This window comes from Haplochromis burtoni, unplaced genomic scaffold (assembly GCF_018398535.1).
Source record: "Haplochromis burtoni strain Fernald_Lab_line unplaced genomic scaffold, NCSU_Asbu1 Contig_333, whole genome shotgun sequence".
Taxonomy (NCBI): Eukaryota; Metazoa; Chordata; class Actinopteri; order Cichliformes; family Cichlidae; genus Haplochromis; species Haplochromis burtoni.
The window spans coordinates 222128-245172 of NW_024582694.1; the positions used below are offsets into that span (position 1 = coordinate 222128).

Here is a 23045-nt window from a genome sequence, read left to right on the forward strand (position 1 = left end):
AGCAGTAGGCCAGATCAGCTGGTCACAGCCTATACACTAAGAAACCCCACTGGAGCTCACAATAAAATTTTTCAGCTGTGATTCTTTACCCAATGCTGTGCTACTACGACCAATTTTAGGGTTCCCCCACCTGCCAAGTTTCAGTTTAACACTCCCCTTTTTTCCATAACTGATTCAAGCAGTGTAGATTCATAAGGACTCATTAGACTGAAATAAAGTTTGCATTCCCATTTGTATTCCCACACTATGTTAATGTGATTTTAATTACATGAATATAACATAAGGTTCAACTAGCTTTCCACAGAAATAGCTGGTAGAAACATCTTCAAAAGAGCTACTTTGAGTAAGTTTCAGAGCCCGTACTTTTTCCACTTTTACTTAAGTAATGAAGTTGAATCAATACTTTAACTTTCATAAAATTTCTGTACTTTTGCTTCCTCTACAAAGCAGCTGCCATCCAAGCCTTACATCAGCAAGTGCAACGCACTGAATGCAGTGGTGTAAAGCACACCACTACTGGACTCTAGAGGAGTGGAAACATGTCCTTTGGAGTGATGAATCACACTTCTCTGTCCGGCAATTCCCAGAACGGTGCTTGTGTGACTGCATTGTACCAAGTGTAAGTTGGGACAACTCCTCCCCCCCAAAAGTTAGGTGGAGGGGGAATTATGCTACAGGGCTGTTTTTCAGGAGTCGGGCTCGGCTCTTGCAGAAAGCCTTCCCAGATGAGTTGACGCTGTTGTAGCTACAAAGGCTGGGCCGACATGTTCAAGCCTATCGATCAAGAATGAAATGTTACTCAGTTGCATCTACGTGTGATGGCAGATGAGCAAATACTTTTGGCAATATAGTTTATAACACAAACCATGGCAGGACAAGTGTTTTCACTCTTTATTCCAAGCAGAATGACAATACAGTGCTTTGCCCTCATTTGCTACAGACAGGCTGGCAAAAAGTCAACAGGTGAACTTTTAAAATCTTTTATCCAAAACGGAAAAAAAGTAATTCTCAAAACCTGTTTAGTAATACAAACAGTGCCGTACTAAAAAGGTATGATATGAAGTGTGCTGCTCAGAGCACAGAAGTCGACATATCAGACCTTTGCCAAGCTCAGGAGTGACAAGATGAGCACCTGCTGTTGTGCTGATGGACTTAGAAAAAAGCAGTTTGACATTCTGATCAGCAGTAGAAGGCTGGTGTGATAAATCCATTGCGACAGAGCTGACACATACAGACAGTTCATTCCTAGTCAAGTTATTTGGTCACTTCTTTTTTTCCCCTCCCCTTCTCACCCAATACAATCTTCTTAGAAAAATAACTTGTGAGGAAGAGTGAACCATAAACCCCAGCTGACAAGACAAGACCTGGTTTTGAATGGTCAAACAGATCTGTTGTAAAACAAAGTGCACTGTGTATAACTATTGGTAAATCTAATGAATCTTAGTTTTTTCCTCTCGTTTTGGTTACAAACTCGACCACATACTCTAGCATAGAGTTAAAATATAGTCTTCTCTCTGAGATACAAAAGTAGCAAAAAAAATATACACAATGGACAACACAAAAATTGACTAAGTGGTGAAAATTTGAAATGTGGAGGAATTTGCTACTAAACATGCCTGAATTACAACAAATGCTTCCCCGTCATATCACAAAAGTTACATTATTATTGTAGAATATGACATTTAGACTATGTCTCGATACGGTATGGCAACGGCACAGTGAGGTGGGACACTGTGTTACAAGCACCAAGTACGTTCCTTTTATCGCTGAGGTCGGGATGTTGAGCCCCTCCACACCTGTGGAGGCTTGTGGAGTGAAAACTGAAGGGAAGAGTCCAGATTAATGATTTTATACATATTGGCAAATGGTGATGTGTATGAAACTGTATAAATGTATAAAAAAAAAAAAAAGAAGAAGAAGAAAATCTCACATTCATGACTTCCAGAGTCAGTAACTTGCTATGTAACCCAACAAAATTCAGATTTTTAGAAATGCAGAAAAAGAGGTTCACCGAAAATGAGCTACAATCTTCAGCTGGAGGACGTGATGGACAAATCACTTCAACATTCTCATTGATTTGATTGTGACATCGCCGATTCAAGTCTCCCACCTTCTTACAAGAAATGAAATCTATCCAACACCCCTTCTCACCACAATATAGATCAACATTGTTTTTTTAAATTTACATCCACACATCAATAGTGACTGACATCAATAATTTTCGAACAGTACAAAAACAAAAAAAAAAAAGCCTCATGGAATTATGTGACACAGAGACAACCCCTTATAACGTGACAACATTAGCATTCTTACGTTAACTTTTGCATAACACGGAGCACAGCAGCAAACACACGAGCACAATGCAACAGGGAGGAGTAGCAAGTAATTTAGGACATCCACAAACAAACACGCAAACAAGTCCCAGGCTGCTGCTGTTACCCTGCACAACCACATGGTGGCAGGAGAGGGTGCAGTTTTGCTAACTGTTCAGGGAAAAGGAAAAAAAAAAACCCACAAGTGCCATGAAAGGTTTGGTGATGAATGATGTCTGGGACAAAGAGGGATGTGGAACAACTGAGAGAAGAATAAATCAGCATGCAGAGAGAGATCTGACATGCTACGCTGACAGATAAGGGAAACAAAGCTCGACACAATTGTGAGGGTAAAAGAAAGTAGGAGGAATAATAGACTCATTGTACTGTATATATTTATATCTATGCTCTTTGAACCTCCTTGTACTCTCACAAATGTGTTTAAAGTGACCAAATATAATCAGTTTAAAGGGGAAAAAAAGGGCATCTATGAATTAAGGCAGGGTGGCTAAAATACTGCACATCCCTCTTCAGATTTCCCCCGCCTCTCTCCTTCAGCTGATGGTTGTGTGTAAGGCTTTGTAAAAACATCACTTATGCTTCTTTTTTTCCAGTTTTTCTAAATCTAAACACCTTTCTCCTTTGGCTCCTAGCCTGCTGCTGTGTTGTTACCTGTAAGGCAAAGGTGTGTCACATACAAACATACAATAAACAGGCAAAATTCATGCGTACTCACGCTCATGCACACGCACGCACACCTAAAGGGCTGAGCTTGAAGGCTATCCCCCTTACTTGGCCAGACCACAAAATGTACATAAATGTTTCCGACAAACATTTACAAAGAAGCGAAAAAAGGGGACGCAAAAGTGGAGGACCAGGCAAGAGTGTCAGACTGAAAATGAGACGAGGAAATACAAAAAGGTTCAACAGTTCAAACGGCACAGCTCCACAGTGCGAGAAGCATTTTCGCACATGGTTCTCCTTTTGCTCATAAACTTTTTCAAGTAAGAGTCTGAGCAGGGAATTTGCTGAATCAAACCAAAAAAAAAAAAAGAAAAAAAAATGAGACAAGTATGTGAATTAGGAGTAAGGGCAATACTATCTAAAGGGTTTTTCACTCAGGTGTAGCCCAAAAATGCACATGGTGAACTTAGCATGGAGTGTCCATGCTTCAGATGTGTTTGAACATGTCTGCGTTGTGTAATTCGCGGATCTCTAAGATGCAGAAGCTTCAGAGTCTGCATCTGTGTTCACACTGAGGTTTCCGGCCCAGGAGCGTAGTAGGCGAACCCTGCCCCAGAGAGACGGAGCATGTAAGGGCTGAGAGGACACAATTCTGTCCCTCCGCTCTCTGCCAAATGGGCCAGGAGTTTCTGGGGTAGAGGGTCAGACCTGCAGAGCGACAGTGACTCTGCGGTGCCAAGGTGGAGGTGAGAGGAGTCCGCGCTCGTGCCTTTGCAGGATCGACAGAAGGACAGTGGAGTCACGGCCGCCACGCTACCCGGCAACAGCTTCTGATGATCCTGCACAAAAACAGAGAATCCACAGTCATAAGACATTTCAAGCGATAGAAGAGGAAACTGGAGGAAAAGAAACATGCAGGTGAAATTATAGAATTTGCGAGAAAATCTGACACATGCACACGAAAGGCAGAATTATTTTCAGAAGGTTTAATATACTTATTTGGTGGTCTGCATATTTATTTATTTCTTTTTTAAATGTGAAAAGTAACCTTGACTCTACTTTAAATGCTGAAAAGAACATACTCAATAACAATAAACCTTCTGAAAACAACCCATCATGATTAGCAATCATGTTCGATTAAGCATGCTTGTGTAATGAAGACAAAACTCACTTGCAATTCTATGTTTCAGCACCAGATGGCGCCAGTGTACACTTATTACAGACACTGATGCACAACCTGGTTTGCCAAATTGCCAGAGACAAACTAAATGTCACCCCTGAGTTTAATTTGTTAACATGAGTGCTGGAAGTAACCTACTTGGGGCCTTTCCTAATAAAATATAACCTTAGTTACAGACTCCACTTATCAAATCTGTATTAAACCTGTAGCCTCTCTGGGTGAAACTAGCGCTGCTGACTTAATTGGAGATTGTGATTCCTGAAAGTAGCTTTGGCAGAAGGAAATTCTTCATGAAGCAGCACTGCACCCCCGTCACTCTGAGCCACAGCACAATTGCATGCCGCATGCAGTGCAAAGCAGCAGGAAGCATCATGGCATCAGCATTAAGAGCCCAACACCCCACTATCCACGCCCTTTGTGTGCCGTTACCATGGTGACCCTAGCCCCCTTGTTGTGGGTACTCTAGGGTTTGCTGAGTAGGGTGCTGTGACTATGTGGTACCAAGGAGTCAGAGCTTCTAGCAGCTTTTTTTCCACTGTCTCCTTCACAGGTCCTATCAGGGTGGAGTGGGTCCCTTTCACGGCCTCCACCTCCACCACCAGAGCCAGGAGCCAGGCTGTCCTCCAGAACCTGCACAGAACTTACCCTCTGTGGATGATGTTAAAGGACAGGGGTTGATGAAGGAATCTGCTCAACCTTTTGTCTTTTGTCTAGTAATGCTTCAATACTTTAAGCTGATTTAAAAGAAATATGGATATTTAATTTTGGGGTGAACGGTCCCTTTAACAGCTGTCTAATTCCCAGACGTGGTCTGGGATTGCAAATCTTTTCCATAAATCAGATTTGTGCTATCATGTAAGGCTGCTATGGTTTGGTGATGTTTGAAAAACTCCAGGACTATTTGTCATTAAATATACAGCTACTCTTGGCTGCTCCCTTATTCACAAGGGGTGAACCACAGTGGATGGCTTTGCATATTTGATATGCAGATTTTTACACTGCATGCCCCCCTACACCCAAACGGATTTGTGGATTTGTGTCTCCTCCTGGGATTGACCTGGGGATTTTTAGCTTGTTAGGCAAATGTATAAACTGCTACACTATTTGTCATTAAATTCAATTTTAGAATTGTTGGCCAAGGCAACAAACATCTAAAAATGGATCAAAAACAATTAAAAAACCCCAAGAATACTTGCTTAAAGTGACATGAAAGTTACTCATACTGGAGCAACTAGAACCAAAGGTCGTTTTGAATTTTTAAACCGAACAGCTAATAATTGATTCACTTTTTGACTAATAAACCAGCTACAAATAAATAAGGAAAGCTAAACTGGTATTTTCTAGAGGAAACAGTGTGCAAATTTCTGTAAAATTCAACTGTTTCAGGTAAAACCTAATATGACAAAACGACACACCATTTTAACAACATATAGATGAGACTGGCTGGAACGGTGACAACAAAATACATGTCAAACATACCAAGGGAAACTAAACGCAATGAAATATGTAATGAAAATGGCAGCAAAAGGATACTACAAATGCAACCTTACAAACCGGGTGCTGTGTCGTCATTAGCAGCTAGTAGTTAGTTTCACATTAGTAGAGATGGTGCTATGTGGTTTATACAGGGGCATGCCACCATGCAAACAGAGATGAGGGCTTAAAAGAGAGGGTCACCTCCTCTTCCCGCTCCTCTCTCGTCTCTCTGGCCCAATCAGAAACTCATTCTGCTGGAGGACTGTGAAAGCATGAAGATGGTGGACGGTTCCACAGTAAGGCACGGGCGGGTGGACTGTAGTTACCATGAAAGAGCGCGTGAGTGAGTGGGGGGACAAAACAAAGGAGGGCGAGAGAGGAGACAGTAATGAGGAGGGAGGAAGAAAAAAAGAATAAAGAGGAGGATGGAAGTAGTGAAGATAAGGCATAACAAGGCAAAAAGAAAGGAAAGGAGAGAAAGGCTCAATGAGAGGTGGTGTGGATTTTGATTACGGTGATCCATTAGGGTGCAGTGAGAAAGAAGAGAAGAGGAGGGGGAAAAAAAGCACAAGAGGAAGAAATCTGTCAGACCTTTCACTCGCTTTTCCACTCACGGTGAAGCTTGTTTCACGGCAACGTAAGGCTAAGCCACAGGGAACGGGAAGTCAGTAAATCCAGCTGATATTCAAATAAACTAAGGATCTGAATGGCCTCCTTTCATAATACAGTCAACAGATTTATGGCACACCACTAGGGTACTGAGATGTGTAGTATGAGCTCAGATTTTGAGTAGTGAAAAGGGGGAAAGCGTTAATTAGTCACTGGTTAGCATTTAGTGAACACTATCAGAAATCACTACAGTGAAAAAATATCTACAGCCTAATTTCAGACACGAGACAATTCAAACCTCCAGCTTCATGTGGAGGTGGTGCCAACATTGTACCTGTGCGCGTTCAGTGGCTGTGGGACACATGGCCCTGCAGAGGACCTTCTTGATGACATCTGGCAGCAAGCTGACTGTAATGAGGAGGATGATGCTGAGCCAGGCCGGACCGCTGGACAGCATCTGCATGAACACGTAGTACATCCTCTGGTAGTTCAGGAAGGGCCTGAGCAGCAAAATAAAAGGCAGAAGGCAGAAAGAAAAAAAAAATCAATGACTTTCCTGAAATACACTGATCAGCATAAACTTTACTGATTCAAGTAAAATCATAGCACATCTTACCAAATGATCCCACCCCAGAGAAGAGAGAAAATAACATAGAAAAGTAGCGACCCCCAGATGACAAAGTGATTAATCCAGGTCCAGTGGTGCGTGTCCAAGGCAAGCTGAAACAAACAGAACATGGACATAGTGAAAAGGAGCTAGCTGGGTACAAACTAAGATATCATTTATGTAAAGGTAGTTGATATTAGCTTTACTTAAATATTTTCCCCTCAGTGGATTTCCAAACACACCTTTAGTGTTACAGTGAACACCAGAACAGTAAAGATGAGAGTCCCAAACGTCCAGTTCCCAAACATCTGCAGGGATAAGAGAGGAAGAAGAGAGTTAGAGGCAACATCAATCACACAAGCTGTTCTCCCTGCATCCACGGATTACTTAACACCCTACGATACCCGCCCGCCCCTCCAGCAAGTAAAACGAGGAGGGAACAGACACTCTTACATCATATCTGCTGTGATAAAAGGTGAGAGAAAGGGATATTGTGGGCACTGAACTGGAGGCTTTTTCACTTCATATCTCAGTGTGCAAATATTTCTACCTGATGAAATCCTAGAAAGGTTTAAGGAGACATCGGGGGTGAACAGATGGGATGAGAAGATGAAAGAGGGAGGATCGTGACAGGATAGGAAGATCAAGGCAAAGAAACCAGCTGTCTGTTGATACCAGTGTCCATTACTTCTTTCCTTTATAAACTGCAGAAATAGTACGGTCCCCCCCCTTTATAAACCTCCCACATCAGTGAAATTACATGGACGTACAAATACACACAAATGCACAAACAAGGTCGACAGAAAACAAACAAAACAAACAGATGTTGGATCTCGAGCCACAGCGATACTAGTATTCATTTGTTTACTACCAGAAGGAAACACAAGGATAATGTGAGGAAGCATCTAAGATTTCTACCATGTCAGTTAAGATCAGGATACTGTGCAAGGATTCAGGGCTTTACATAGATTAGGGGAATAATGGAGCGCTAGAAAACTACACATTCAAACGGAAGTGCATGGATGGCGGTGACGTGAGAAAGGATGGAGCGGTATGAGACGGTCAAACTGAAGGCGTAAACAATACGACAGGAACGAAAAAGGGTATGAGAGACAGAGAGAGCTGACAGGGAGGGAGACAGGCTTACCATCTGTGTGTTGGTGGTCATAAGCTGAAGGAGGAGAGGGAGAAGAAGAAGAAGAAGAAAGAGGAGCAAAATAAAGAGAGAGGAAGCAGGGAGAAGGAGGGGGAGGGGAGAAAAGAGAATAGAATCAGGACAAAGGGCAAAATGAATTTCAGGATGTCTCAACTTAAAAAACAGGACCGATCAAAAACAGTTGACATGATACAAATTAACAATACAGAGAAAGATGCTATTGTCAATATGAATGGAGATCCAATGTAGCTGACCTATGGGGACCCAGGACAGACACGTTACTACTACAGATCCACAATGCCAGGACCGCAAAGTCAAACCGCTACACCTAAGCTCCTCTTTAACGAGACCCCATCGAGTGAGCGTTTATAATGAGAGCACTTACTTTACATCCATTTATTCCCTCTAATCCCCTAAAAGATGCCTCAAACACCACAAACACCCCTTAAGTCTTCAGTTTCCGCTCTGTTCGCGTACTGGCCGTTATCACCGCCTTTTGCCGACAGGGAGACAGAGGCTTACCTGGCCGTTGCTGGTGAAGGTGGTGTTGTCAAACAGGAAGTAGGCACCGAAGAAGAAGACAACAGCATCAAACACACCCAGGCATGTCCAGTAGAGAAAGACAGGCCAGCGGAGGAGGGAGTTCTTCGCAATGTCCCTGAGAAAAACACAGAGTGACAACGTACATTAGGAACAACAGCTATTACATGCACAAAGAGAATATTTGGGGATCGGATTTCTTCTGAGCTCACCTGTACAAGGAGGGCTCTCTCTTCAATGTGTCCATGCTGACGTGCTGCTCAACCAGGCTGTACAGCAGAATGGGGAGGGAGGTGAAGCTGATGTTGTAAAGCGTCAAATACGCCGTGTCGTACAGAGGCTGCAGAGGAAACAGACGGCATCAGTGATCTGAAACCATTTACATACTGACATATTTGACTTATTAGAGCTAGGAACGTTACTGTGGTTCTCTTAACGGTGTCCGTTGAAACCCTTTAGGTGTACAAACAACTTTTACACCAACAAAACAAGCACAATGGCTAATGTGTGATGGCTTTTGATGAAGCGACATGAAACAACCCCTTCCCTCCTCACTCTGATGCTCAGTTTGAGTTCTTACAAGTCATCTTGAATACGCCTACATGCCTCAACGAACTGGGCTGCTGCCATGTTAACTGCATTAACAAGCTGTTAAACATGTGTACCTAATGAACTGGCCTGTGAGTGTATGTCTAATTTATTCTATCGGTTTTAAATTGGTCTCAACTGCTATATGCTTCGCTAAGTTTGCCAGACGATTAGTGACTTCATCTGCCATATAAATACTGTTGTGCATGTAATGTTGTTTTCTGTTACTATGGTTGATAGATCCCCAGAGCTGGAGAGAACACAGCACTGAGAGAAAATGTGGCGTCTATGGGTGCTTTTCATTATAAGAACTTGTGAACTATCACTTCCTCTCCCCTCCATCTATAAATTATTCCTTGTCCAGCATTGCTGAAGTTCTTATAATCACTTAAATTCACTTCAAGACACCTCAAGAGAGCCTTTTGGATAAGGATTAGGTCATGTCTCCTCTCTTGCCCCTCTCTCCTACATCAGTGGGAGGAGTTAAGAATCAAAGAAGAGATACAAGTGAGGGAAGAAGGATGACATGCCAGCACACGGCTTGAGCAAAACCTCTCTCATCATCAGTGATAGATACAGAAATAGTTACTATTTGAAGCTCCTGTGAGAATATGTGACCAATGCAAATATGACTGCGTGCTTCTCAATGATAACTCTGACACCGTATAAAGTACTTACCTGCTGGGAGAATCCACAGAAGAATTGATAGAGGAACTGAGGGAAGATGAAGCATACATTCTGGAAAGATTTAAGAAGGGGGGGGGGAGAAGAAAAAAAAAAAACACAACAAGCAAAGAAAGTGATAAGCTTGTGACAAGTACGAATGAAAAAAATTAAAGACTCTAAAAATGCTACTATCTACACATTTCTGTTTATGCAGAAATTGTGTGCTATAAGCTCACTGAGTGGGCCGTAAGCAGCTGGCCTGCCAAAAAGGGAAAAAAAAAATGAATCAGTTGGCAGGGCACTGTTTGCTGTGGAAGCCGCCCACACTGATCATCATGGGCATGAATCCGGGAATAGGTTGCACCACGGATTCATGAATCCAGTAATCTGTCAGAGTAGCTGCAAAATCTGGTTCATTGTGACTGTGTTTCACTGGGAATTACGATAAAGTGATTAAAACGTATGAGCCACTTGAGCGCATGAGGCGCCCGTCTAGTACCTTGTAGAAGAAGTACTGAACGAGCTCAGCAATTCGGATGTAGTAGTAATGGCCATGGACCAGAAGCATCTTCTTCAGGTGTTTGAACTTCGGGATGGCGTAGTCACTATTTCTTGCTGCTTGTCTACCTTCTTTACCCATGATGCCTAAAGAAATGAAAAGAGGGTTAAATGCAGCCTGATCACGAGTCTAATCGCATGTTTATTGCTGCAGTTACTGCCTTTAGCATTTTACTTGCAAATATCCTGCAATTACTACAATTATGCCACATGTGATCACCTAAATTGATAGATTATTGTCAAAAACAAAGGTTTACTTTAGGTTAACCTAAAGCTCTGCTATCAAATATCATGATCAGCATTGGGTTAAATATTAAATGGATGATTTAGCAAATTAGCTGATAATTATGGTGCTTAAATGCACTCACCAATTCCCACATGTGCTTCCAAGATCATGCTGACATCGTTGGCTCCATCGCCAATAGCGAGGGTTATGGGGTGCTCCTTGGAGGCTTTAATCAGCTTCACAATCTGCAAAAAGCCCATCCCATTCCAATCAGTACCACTGTGAATGTGCCACTTTGGAGGTGGCTTATTTACTTCACGCATACTTCCTTTACCTGTGCTTTTTGCAGAGGTGCCATGCGACAGCAGAGTACGGCGCTACAGTTACGACAGATCTCTAGAAAGATCTCTCTGTAGTTGCCGTGGCCTGCACCCTCCTGGTTGGGCTTCAATACTGCAGAAAGAGTGGCCCCGTCGATAATGAGGCCAAAGTCGAGGCAGTCTACGGACAAGCTGGGAAAAATAAAAAAAACAATGCGTCACAGACTAATCAACAGGGAAATCCATGCACACATCAGAAGGACTAAAAGATCTACTGATTTGACCAAGAGGCAGTTGCACACATAACGCAGATTGCCCACATGAGCATATACCCAGAGATGGAGCGCTGTCTGAGAACAGTCCTGTTGAGTTCAAACAACACATCGTGAAGGCTCTGCTCTTCCGTGCGTTTCTTGGTGAGCTCCAGGATTTGGGTGGTGCGACGGAACAGCTTGCTGGCGTAGCAAGTAGCCGCCGCCGTCTCCATCTTGTCCCCGGTCAGGACCCAAACTTTCATCCCAGCCTTGTGCAGTGACTCAATAGTGTCTGCTGCTTTCTCCTGGAGCCTGCGCATCGATAAGTCAATAAGTGATGCAGCCTCCACTCAGCTATGCAGAACTAAAGCATTCATCAAAGCTTCAATCAATCCATTACAGACTGGCGATAACTTATCAATGCATGGCCACCCCTGTCCCTGCCCATCAGCAGCTTATCTGTTAGGAAATTAAACTGTCGTGCTTGCGATCAATCAAGTTGGGGTCAATGCTGTGGTCTGCTATTTCCGAGCGTAAAAACATCTTGCATATTTATTCTCTCAGTGGAAAAGAAACAGCAGTATTAATAGTAAGTCACCTATCAGAGCTCTGACACAATATTCTTCTTGCACTCATGAGTCATGAGAACGCTCTGAAGACAATCCTTTAAGGGCGGCTTAATGATTCATTAATCTTCCCTTCTGTCCTTCTGTCCCCCTGCTGCTGCACTGTTTTTAAATCTCTCCGTTCCCCTCTTTCTGACCAACCTGTCCTCCACTGCTGTGGCGCCCAGAAGAACAAAGTCTCTCTCGATGATGTCATAGGCCTGAGCCAGCCTCTGCTCCCTGTCCTGCAGGGCAAGTTTGGCTTCCATCAGGTGATGACACGCCTCCTGGTATTCAGACTGTGAGAGCCTTCGATAGGCGACGCACAGAGTTCGCAGCCCTTCCTGGTGTTACAGCGAAGTGAGCGATGGAGAAAAATGAACAAATTCAAATGCTGATCGCAAGTGTTCCAATCTCATCCACATTAGAGCCATACGTGCTTTAGAATAAAATGTGTTTTCATTCACATCTAGCAGAGTTATAAGTGCACTAGCATTTATTTGTAGTTACATTTGTATCTGTCATTTCAAGGTAGGTGCAATCTTCACTTTTTAGCTGGGCTCCAAAAACCCCCCCCCTGAGGGAAATATATGGCTCTTTAACTGCTACACACTCAACTATCCTGTCTAAGTAGTTGCTAACTTTGTCTTCTAATAATTTGAGTGCTGGATCGGTACCATTTAGAGATTTTTTTGTTGGCTGGAACAGTGGACTGCTTTAGCTAAAAGTAAGACTCATTAAGGTGCAAGGCGTCAAAGAAGGGCAGTAAAAAAACAACAACAACAACAACAAAAAACACACACACAAAAAACCAGTATGCTAAAAGATGAAAAAATAAAAATGCCACACAGAGGTACTCTTTTCATGTTTTTAAAGGAAATATTAATTTTCTTTAAACCTCTTGTTCAAATGTAACATTAAAATTTAAGTTTATAGCATGAAGCTATGAAAGATTTCTGAATGATATCTAAAACTGACCTGATGCAGTGTATCATCAATCCCCTTATATAACCAGTGCTGGTCAAACTGTCCACTTACCACTGCATTTTGTTCCACCCGGGCTTTAACTTGTTCCACCTTTCCCGAGACCACCCGTGGAAAAATGGATGAGTCAGCACCCTTACAGAACAGCAGGTAGTCTCCTGGGAGCACGCAAAACAAATATCCGTAAAGCCAACTGCAAGAACTGCATCCGATAAACAGCCCCGTGTTAGACGATATCTTACCTGAGCTCGACTTGACTATAACGCTCATTCGCCTCCTGACAGAGTCAAAGTTCAGCACATGGAGCAATTCAAACCTGATGGAGAGACGGCATTGGCAAAGACGCAGTTATTGTTTTGTTAATTTTCTTATTTGCAAAGATATTTGTTTGTGGCTTTTTCCCCCCCAGAGTGCTGCATATCATCTACAAATTGTCCAACACTCAACAGTTCTGATAAGTGCACACACTCATTTTTGCATTTTTTTCCTCCATTCAATTTAGGTTTCCAATAATTTGTAAGATAAACAACTCACATTATCCCCTCTTACAGTTTCATTACATCCTTTAACTTCCTGATTAGCAAGCTGTAAAACAGACCACAATGCAGATTGATGGCCGAGGCTTAAATTAATTCTATTTTTGGCTCGAGTGGTCTTGGATCCCTTAAAAAGGGTAAAAGCACAAAATGCAAGAAAGCTGTAAAACCTTTTGCTTTCACATTGCCGCTAAAGTCTTCACCGCTGCCCACTGCACCACCCTCCCTTCCTGAGCTCCCCTGCTTCCTTAAAATAGCTCACTATTGACAGGCCACTGCAGAGAGTGATAGCGAGGGAAAGCGGTTACACAAACACATCCCACGGATCAAAACATTAAACACTTGCCACAAAACCACTCTCTAATGGAAACTCGTTCGGCTTCTGTTTTTTCTGATCAGCTGGAACGTTTTGATTCGATTGAGTAGTTCCGTAAAAAGCAACCCTCTGCCTGCTCTTTGGTGGTTGTAGTTTTTTTGTAACCTCGGGTGAACATGAGACACAAGCTGAGGGCTGTTGTATGTCGGCTTATGTGTGACCGCAACTCCATCAAGTGAATTAATCTCATTTTATCTCCTGTGGAGTAACCGCACCAGTCTCTTAGCACACCGACCTTTCAATCTCGTCATCTTTGTTGAGGATCTCCATGTAGTTGTCCTTCAGTCTTAGATATGTGTAACCGAGCCTAGCAACAAGAGTGAAAGGAAAAAGATGCATTAAAGCCCAACAAAAAGCAACCATGTACACCAATACTCGCTTATGCCCCACTTGGAAAGGCTAAAGGTGCTCTGACGCCTTCTGCGTAACCTGAGCTCACACATACGCCGAAGACAGAGCACATCTGTGAAAGCTATATAAGACAGCAGCATTCCCTGATGGTGCATGGTTGACGTGTCCTACACTATACTATTAAAATAGCACACACAAAAAAAATGAAAAGGTTCTCTGTGTTGGCGTGGACTTGGTGCTTCTTGGTATAAAGATTATAAACACTGTAGGTGGTCCAGTTTGAGTAATTCAACAGTAATCAGACAGTAAAACACAGCACAAGTTAATCAAGGATAATACAAGTCTGAAAACTTCACAGCAGCCTGTCTGCATCATCCTCTGTGCCATCAAGGCTTTAAATTGTTCTTGACCGACCAACAATTTGCACTGCCAGATAGTACTTCAGGAAAAATTGAGCCAAGACCATTTTGTTGGAGAGGGTGACCCTGCACCCTCCCTCTGCCAACATAGTGGACTCACTGCAAGTGGTGAGGAGGATATGTCGTTGAAAACAAGCTGTTACTACAATCAACTGTACAGGAAGTTATCACAGTTATAATATTTTTCAGACAATTTTATTAAAGTGTCCCAAAATCTGCCACAAACATAACCTAGAGGAGCTCAGAGTCATAACTTAACAGAAGGGACAGCGAGCAGACTGTATCAGCACCTACCTGTCACACATTACTTTAAATTATAATACAAATTAAATGGGTCAGTTTAATAAGCATTCACACCTAAGCAGCTATCATGAAGGAGGCAATTCACCATGAAAACCTAAACTGTTTATTTGGGCTCTAACATGGAGACAGCCTCAAGTGGTCATTTGTGGAACTGCAGTTTTTGGTACTTGCGGTACAAAGAAGGTCAAATATTTAAAAAAAAGAACATTGATCTCCTTTACTTTACTTCAGTGAAACACAGTAATGAAAGAAAAGATGACTAAAAAGGTGTGAAGGAGAATTTCCAAAGACTGATTATACTTACATTAGACTAGTAACTGTCTGCCATACTGAAACTACAAAATCCAGAGGATGGATTCCAAAATGCACCAATGTGTTCTCACCATGTCATTTCATACAGGCCAGATTAAATAAAAATAAAATACTGGTGCAACATATTCATTAAAAGGTTGAGATTTTAAATAATACAAACAGCCTATAAAATAAAACAAACTGTAATATCTTATTTTATCCTGTGTATCCTCTGCTACAGGAGGTAACAAAGGAACCAAGGAAGCACTTTCCCTTTAGTATTTAGAGAATTTAACCAGCTCTTGTTATGGCTACCACACAGACACTTCCAGGTCAGGTTTCCCTTACTGAAGCCTTTCTAGATAAAACTGATGAATCGGCCAAACCCCTAATCCGTTGTGAAATAAACAGCAGATTCCTGTTTACTGGCTGAGTCCGTGTTGGAAGAACAGCCTGAAGGCAAAAGTAAAAGTTCTGGACGGTAATTGACCGAAATACATTTTCAACCAAAATATAAAATACGCACTAATAAAGTTTAATGTAACTTGAACCTATAAAGATTTTAGGGGACTTTGTGTGGTTTTAGCGCATTTACCTTTTCATTCCCTCGACCAAAGCTACCTCATCTGGTGAGGAAGAGATGTAGAAGGAGGTGGGCCTGCCCTGGTGGATGCCCCTCTTGATGCCATCCACCGTCTCCTCCTCCTTCACCTGCACCGTGTGGCACAGACACAGCGCCCGAAAAAACAAATCCTCGTATTCCTGCAGCGACAGACAAAAGGCACAGCTACATATCGTAATCATTTCTTATGGAGGCAACAGGCCGAGTTAGAAGGAGCATAATTAAAACAAGAGTGAAGAACGAATCCTCTTTTTGTTTTTTACACAATCGATTCTGTTTAGTCGATAGCGTGACATTTCTGTGCTATATATAAAAAAAAAAACAACCCCCCCCTCCCCCCAGCAATAAAGCAGGAAATCTTTTCAGCACTTTTTGGCAGTGAGCACCCTTCGTCCTCTCTCTCGCGCGCTCTAGTCATCTGTGGCAGCTACTGCTGCTCATGCTGACTACACAAGTTTTCTTTTATTAAATCTAAACTAATCTTTGTTGCCACTACCATAAGTGCAATGCTCATCACTTTTCCGTGTACCAGAGGACTTTTTTTTCACCCCCAATATAAGACAAAGTATACACTATACAACGAAAGTGTTAAAATTTATATGTATTGGGTATAGGATATATCAAAATCCTCCAGCCTTATAACTGAGATTAGCTTCCCCTTGTTTGTTTAGCAAAACACACTTACTCTCCTGTAGCCACCAGGTGAGGAATCAATCATGTCTATACTTGACGCAGCGCTGAGGATTTGGCCGTTGCAGATCGCGTGTGGGATATAGACGTTCCCATCAACGCAGCATTCGATAAACTCCATGTTGTTCTCAGTTAGAGTGCCCGTCTTATCAGTAAACACATATTCCACCTAGGAGGGAGAAAGGAGAAGGGTACAGTAGAGGCATGCCTCAACAGAGTTTAGATTGCATCCGACAGTCCGCATCTGGGCGTGCGCGTGTACCTGTCCCAGCTCTTCATTCAGGTCCGAGGTGTTCACCTGAGCGCCTTCTCCCAGCTCCTCGTCAAACATCTCCTCGTCCCAGCTGATGAAATAGGAGCCAAGAAATTTCTGCATCTCCACCGTTACATACATGGACACGGGGATGATGTAATTAAACAAAACCATGAAGGCCAGGAAGTCTGTGAAGGCTCGGATCACCTGAGTCGGGGGAGGGAGACAAACAGCTATGAAGTTTTAAGTGACACCAAACGCTTGGTTTAAGTGGTTACTTTTAAAAACGTAGAGGACTTATGAACGGACCACATGGCGCTGACGCTCGTGCTCAGTCCTGTGGTTGTACCAGGGCTCATCCCGATCGGGCGACCACTGCCAAGCGTACTTCAGAACAGTGTTGATCACCGCTTTACTGATCAAGATGCACAAGTACACTATGAGGAAGGCATTCATCGACCTGCAGAAGGAGAAGGAGAGAGAGTATGCATAAAGAAGGGTGCATTTCAATTAACCAGTTCAAAGAACGACTTTCAATCATGCAGTGAAATGAGCTGGGAGATTCATCATACTTTTCCACAGCAGAGCGCTTCTGAGATTTAGACTGGTAATTAAGTGCCATCTTGGTCTCCATGCCAGTGTAGACTGCAACAGCTGAAGGCACAGACAACAGTGAGTTACAAATGCAGAAATGATACCAGCATTTCTTCAACTGTTGTAAAACATTCAGGAGTCATTAAGCAAAGTGAATCCACATCAATACCGTAAATATGCTGTGTGTTCTTCAGCGTGGCTCCTCTAAGGAGCAAATTCTCAGCTCCAAGTGGTCTGAAACAATACAATTAAGATGCTGGTGTTATTACAGAGAAAACAATTGAAGGCCGTTGGCATTAAACCCTTGAAACACACTCACACAGTGAACACAAACCTCGCCACAGGCTCTTCTTTGTCCTTGTAAATATTGATACGTCCCACAAATCTGTAAAGAAGTCAGTGCGATGTCAAAACAAGACCCACACAGTGACGAGGACGTATCTTGTAACAGGTTTGCATATAAAGATACATCAGTGAGCATGCTTCCCACTCACTTGTAGAGGTCAGGCTGCGGTTGTTCACATTCAATAGTGGCATGTAGCAAATCCACCTCCTGCTCTGTTCTAAAGGCCATGGTATCTGGTATAGCATAATAGGTCTGAGACAGAAAAGGTGCCGGAGAGGGGGATGAAGAAGACAGCAAGAGGAAAATGTCACCCACAGTCGCTAATGAGAAGAGCCTCAGCCGGTTCACTAAATGACTGAGGGGGGAAAAAAAAAAGGCAGCAAGATGAGTCAGGGGCTCTTGGGGTCACCAGGGGACAGCATGCTGGGATGGTGAACACATCAGAGGGCTGCCCCGAGGGCATGTATGAGGAAGATGAGTTCAGTAGTCTGTTCTATACTGTGGGTAATACGTGTGTGTGTGTTTGTGTATGCATATGATCATCCATGCATAAGATCATGTGAGTGACACCAGTGATCACCTATGCAGGTGGGCCAGTGTGTCACCTCGATCATTATGAATTTATGAGTAGGTGCATGCTGCCTGAAAAGTGCAGGGCTGCAGCCAGTTAATGTTCTGATTATTGAGTAAATCTGCTGATTATCTTTTGTGAATAATCACTGACAGAAAACATGAGAAAGTAGAATAAATGGAAACCTCACACTCCCGCTAAACCTTAAGGGTGCCTTCTTAAACTGCTCCGTTTTTCAGACCAACCAAAAAGATATTTGTCCTATTATTATTCGTTGCTATTATTAGCAACAAATATGTACATTAGACAACTGGATTTTTACCCTAAAGTGGCACGTGAATCAATTAAATTCATCGTTACATGGTCGCTACTTGCAGAATGTATGAAATGACAATAAATCATTAATACAATCATACTTCATTCATCTGAATGTTCGCTGCTGTGTTCCAGTGGCAGTGTCATCCAATGAAAGGTCATTATGGCATTTCTGTCTTTCCTTCGTTTACACTGGCGTTCATAATAAACACGGGCATAATTTTATCCCTGTGAGCCAAAACCTCAGACTTGGGACTGCTCCAAACACTTCAACATTTTCTTTTTTAAACGTTTAGATCTTCATGATGTCAAAAAGATAAGATATCCTTAATATGGTTCCTCTCGGCCACACAGTTCTGCCTGTGAGCATAGCAGGCCCGCCCACCTGTTGTTCAAATCTTCCATTTGTGGGGTCAGAGGAAAGTTAAAAGTTTAACTCCCCCTAAGTTAAGAGAAGGGAGCCAAATGATTGGCACAGTTTAAAATAAATGAATCTTTTAAATACTGGCAGAGTCAGGGAGCTGGAAAATAGCGTAATAAATATGTAATAAATTAACCTTTAGTCAAACAGCCGAAAAGCAGGGTTGTAAAGCAGCTTGCACGAGCCCAGCAACTGTGAGCAGGGTAAAGCAGCTTAAATAGTGCACTGCAGCAGATAACTAGTAATAATTACAGGCAATACTCACACAATTTAAAATCTGTAACACATAAGACTTTTCATACTCCAGGTAATTAAAAACTCCCAAATTATAAACCATAAGGTTTATAGGTTTACAGTAAAACACTGCAGAATAGTGTTGAGATTACATATTTACTAGAATGATGAACATGGTTGCGTTAGCTTCCTGCATTTTTTTTTAATCAATATTATAATAATCAATAGTCCTGACAATGCAAACTCATGGATGTGAGATTTTTTTTTCATAATACATACAATAATCTTTTCTCCGTATGCCTGGAAACAATGATGCTTTCATTTTTTGTTAGGGAGACTAAAACAGTTTAGGGAGAGAATAATAGCATTGGATAATACTACACTGTTACATAACAACTGTTGTTCTTTGTGAGCAGACAGGCATTGTTTGATTTCATAAAAGACTTATATTTGTGGTGATTTGGTGCTTCAGAAGGCCTTAACTCTGATTAATTTAAGGACCTATGTAAACTTCTTTTTTGACAGGAAATATAAAGACAATCAGCCGGAAAAGGGTGGAGTGCCCACTCCGGGTCGGGGATGAGCTCCTGCCCCAAGTGGAGGAGTTCAAGTATCTCGGGGTCTTGTTCACGAGTGATGGGAGAAGCGAGATCGACAGACGGATTGGTGCGGCGGCTGCAGTGATGCGGACGCTGCACCGGTCCGTCGTGGTGAAGAGGGAGCTGAGTGTAAAAGTGAAGCTCTCAATTTACCGGTCGATCTACGTCCCTACCCTCACCTATGGCCACGAGCTGTGGGTAGTGACTGAAAGAACGTGATTGCGGATACAAGCGGCAGAAATGAGCTTCCTCCGAAGGGTGGCTGGCCTCTCCCTTAGAGATAGGGTGAGAAATTCGGCCATCAGGGAGGGGCTCAGAGTAGAGCCGCTGCTCCTCCACATCGAAAGGAGCCAGCTGAGGTGGTTCGGGCATCTGACAAGGATGCCTCCTGGGCGCCTCCTGGGGTTGGTGTTCCGGGCATGTCCCACTGGGAGGAGGCCCCGGGGCAGACCCAGGACACGCTGGAGAGATTACATCTCTCGGCTGGCCTGGGAACGCCTTGGTGTTCCCCCGGATAAGCTGGAGGAGGTGGCTGGGGAGAGGGAGGTCTGGGCTTCTCTGCTTAAGCTGCTGCCCCCGCGACCCGGCCCCGGATAAAGCGGATGAAGATGGATGGATGGATATAAAGACAAGTTGAGAACAGACTGATTCAAACAGTTTCACTAGTTGTGGCACCTTGTGACTAGACTCCCCGTCCAAGCTGGTGGTGGTGACGTAGCAGGTCCCATCAGAGCGACTAGAGGAGAGAAGAATGAGGTCACAGGGGAACGTCTCATCTTCCTTCACCACAACGATGTCCCCCACCTGGAAGAGGACAAACAGTGGTTTCGATATCATTAATAATAAATACATAAACACAGAATTAGTGACAGGGACTGACAAACCTGTTAGAAATCCTTTACCATCTCTCTTTAAAAAAATTAAAAAAATAAAATCAGAAATTGCATAACGGATTATGCGAGCAGAGCAGCTTAAACTCTGATAAATCCCATCTCCACGGTGACCATACACATGACACACGCTCTCTGATTTTGCATGATTAATGTATTCATCATTATTCCTGCTCCCAATTCACACTTTAATCCTCTCTGATCTATGGAAGGAAGAAACCTTAGCACTAAAGAAAAAACAATCCCAGAAGACAGACACAGACAGCTAGAGAGAGGCAGAAAGACAGGAAAGAGACAGTGACAGATAAAGCCAGGCAGGAAACATAAAAAAAAAAGAAAAGAGAAAAAAAAGTATATTTGTGCATTTGGGCTTTCACTTGGTAGATTTGTGCAAACTATATACTGAGGTTCCCACATAGTCTGCATTAACTCTACTTTAAGAGCAGCAGACACGACATGTAACCAGCACCGATTACATATTATGAAAAAACAATGCTTCAAAACGAGAATGAATGTGTCGTTATTTATGAGTCCATAATAAATTCGCAATGCAGTTTAAAAATGATCTCATTTTATTGTTTCAACAAGTTGTCGATTGCTCATTTATGCTCTACCCTACTCAGATCAGCTGGTTGCTGTGTATGTGGCGGTCCAAACACATAAACAGTAATGGAAAAAGGACTGGTTCTTATACAGGGATTTTCTACTTGAGCAGGCAAAGCACTTTATACAACATGCCACATTCACCCATTCATACAAACACTGTTTTTATGCTTCTTCTAAGTGTTTTCTATATTCTGATGAACGCTTTAGAGAGCAACTGGTGGTTCAGCATCTCACTGATGGAGACTGGAGCAGCCTGCCTACCTCGTGACCTACAGGCACTCCTGTGTCACCAACAGGTAAGTTTTAGAGTTGTAACACCCATTACACGGTTGAAGCGTGTTTCTCCGCTCTCTTCTTTCCTTTTTTTCTAGCAGATAAATTAAAAATTTATCGGCTGCTATAACTGCCAATGCAGATTCATCAGTAGACTGATATTAGCACACACATAATATCGGTCAGGCTCTATTCTATGCATCTACATTTTAGGTGATGGGCTAGTATTAAGCAGTCTGATCTTTTCATTCATACTTGGATGATACAGGACAGATTACTGCAGAGCAGCATGCCAGCTGAGTGACACTAGTTTATATTTTTCACAGAAATATTGGCATTCGCCCCTGCATTTGGTACCACGAGCAGCACTGCTGTAAATAAAGCCACACTAATAAATGCAAATTAATGAGCCTTATTTCCAGTGTGTTTTCATACAGAAAAAGGTGTAATGGCTCTATAAAAAGAAGAAGAGTTCATTTGTGCATTAAAGTGAACAGAATCGGATAGTGGGCTGAGAAGATAATACTGGAATAACGTGAAATCCTACGTGAGCTGAGATGGAAAAGATGGAAACATTAAAAAAAACAAAAAAAAACAACAAACTACCAGTTCGATCAAAGATGGGATGTGAAATTATGAAAATCATTTGCAATCACGGCAAACTGAATTACACCACCAAACAGAGATTTACTGTTGCATCAGAATGACAGAAGAGAACATCAGAGGATGATGACAGGAATATCCTAAATCATGAAATACATCAGTCGTCTTCGTCCTCCGAGGGACTCGCGTGCTACACCGGGGGACAATCTATCACAGCTTCGGGGAAATTAATTGGTGGGAAAGTGAAGAGAGAGCAAAAGCAGCAGTAAAGAAAGTTCGAGAGGACTGCAGAGAGGAAGAGAAAGGGGTGGGCTGGTGAGAGCGACAGTTACAGGGGAAAAAAAGTGAGCTATGCAGCAGAACAGCAGTGTTGCTTTGTGGCCTCAGGTGCTATGCTGCTCTAATGAGGCCATTCTTACCCGTAGCTTGTGACTCTGTGTCCTCACCACCTTCCCCTGCTGCACCACGTCCACCGGACACTCGTTTATAGAGCAGTCAGCTTTGTGTCTGAGCCAATCCTCGTAGCCCTGAGAGAGATGCAGCAAGTGGGTTGCAGCAAGGGATAGAAAACGAGATTGTAAGGGGAGGCGGAAAAAAAAAGGAGGAAATAAATATGTGTGTGTGTGTGTGTGTGTGTGTGTGTGTGTGTGTGTGTGTGTGTGTGTGTGTTGGCAGTGGGGAAACAAAGAATATAGACTGTTGTACAAGCAGAATCGGGGCCAGCACCAGATCAAGAGAGAGGAGAGCACGAGGTCAAAGTCATACATAGTAATTAATTAGCATCGCACTTTCTGAGCTTGGTGACCCGTTTCCTGGATTTGTAGCCAATGTGTCATGTTTTAGATTTATGTCCTAGTAAAGCTCTGGCTTCCTGAGCGAGAATAGCTCTATCTATCACTGATAGTACCCCATCCCTCAGTACTGGGACGGAACGGAGAGGATGCATCGCCCAGAGTCACGGGATCCTCAGCTCGAGTGATTAACAGA

General features: G+C 42.8%; 1 protein-coding gene across 5 annotated transcripts in view; it reads right to left on the reverse strand.

The window, feature by feature from the left end:
- Positions 1 to 877: 877 nt before the first annotated feature.
- Positions 878 to 23045, reverse strand: part of LOC102299751 (phospholipid-transporting ATPase IH) — a 32950-nt gene continuing 10782 nt past the window's right edge. The window contains exons 5-31 of one of the 5 annotated variants that reach the window (XM_042228582.1): positions 22478 to 22585; positions 20362 to 20490; positions 17695 to 17798; positions 17535 to 17585; positions 17370 to 17434; positions 17179 to 17260; positions 16916 to 17066; positions 16616 to 16813; positions 16349 to 16522; positions 15637 to 15803; positions 13913 to 13984; positions 13008 to 13081; positions 12820 to 12923; positions 11944 to 12125; positions 11255 to 11488; positions 10937 to 11114; positions 10745 to 10847; positions 10318 to 10463; positions 9831 to 9890; positions 8777 to 8904; positions 8547 to 8682; positions 8016 to 8039; positions 7111 to 7176; positions 6878 to 6981; positions 6596 to 6761; positions 5854 to 5968; positions 3713 to 3835 (exon numbers count right to left, since the gene is read on the reverse strand). In XM_042228582.1, coding sequence (XP_042084516.1) covers positions 5891 to 5968; positions 6596 to 6761; positions 6878 to 6981; positions 7111 to 7176; positions 8016 to 8039; positions 8547 to 8682; positions 8777 to 8904; positions 9831 to 9890; positions 10318 to 10463; positions 10745 to 10847; positions 10937 to 11114; positions 11255 to 11488; positions 11944 to 12125; positions 12820 to 12923; positions 13008 to 13081; positions 13913 to 13984; positions 15637 to 15803; positions 16349 to 16522; positions 16616 to 16813; positions 16916 to 17066; positions 17179 to 17260; positions 17370 to 17434; positions 17535 to 17585; positions 17695 to 17798; positions 20362 to 20490; positions 22478 to 22585 — 3084 coding nt within the window. In that variant the 3' untranslated portion in view covers positions 3713 to 3835; positions 5854 to 5890. Of the gene's footprint in view, positions 3836 to 4605; positions 4825 to 5853; positions 5969 to 6595; positions 6762 to 6877; positions 6982 to 7110; positions 7177 to 8015; positions 8040 to 8546; positions 8683 to 8776; positions 8905 to 9830; positions 9891 to 10317; positions 10464 to 10744; positions 10848 to 10936; positions 11115 to 11254; positions 11489 to 11943; positions 12126 to 12819; positions 12924 to 13007; positions 13082 to 13912; positions 13985 to 15636; positions 15804 to 16348; positions 16523 to 16615; positions 16814 to 16915; positions 17067 to 17178; positions 17261 to 17369; positions 17435 to 17534; positions 17586 to 17694; positions 17799 to 20361; positions 20491 to 22477; positions 22586 to 23045 lie in introns of all 5 variants that reach the window. The other 4 variants (XM_042228581.1, XM_005942187.3, XM_042228583.1 and 1 more) reach the window with 4 other exon arrangements.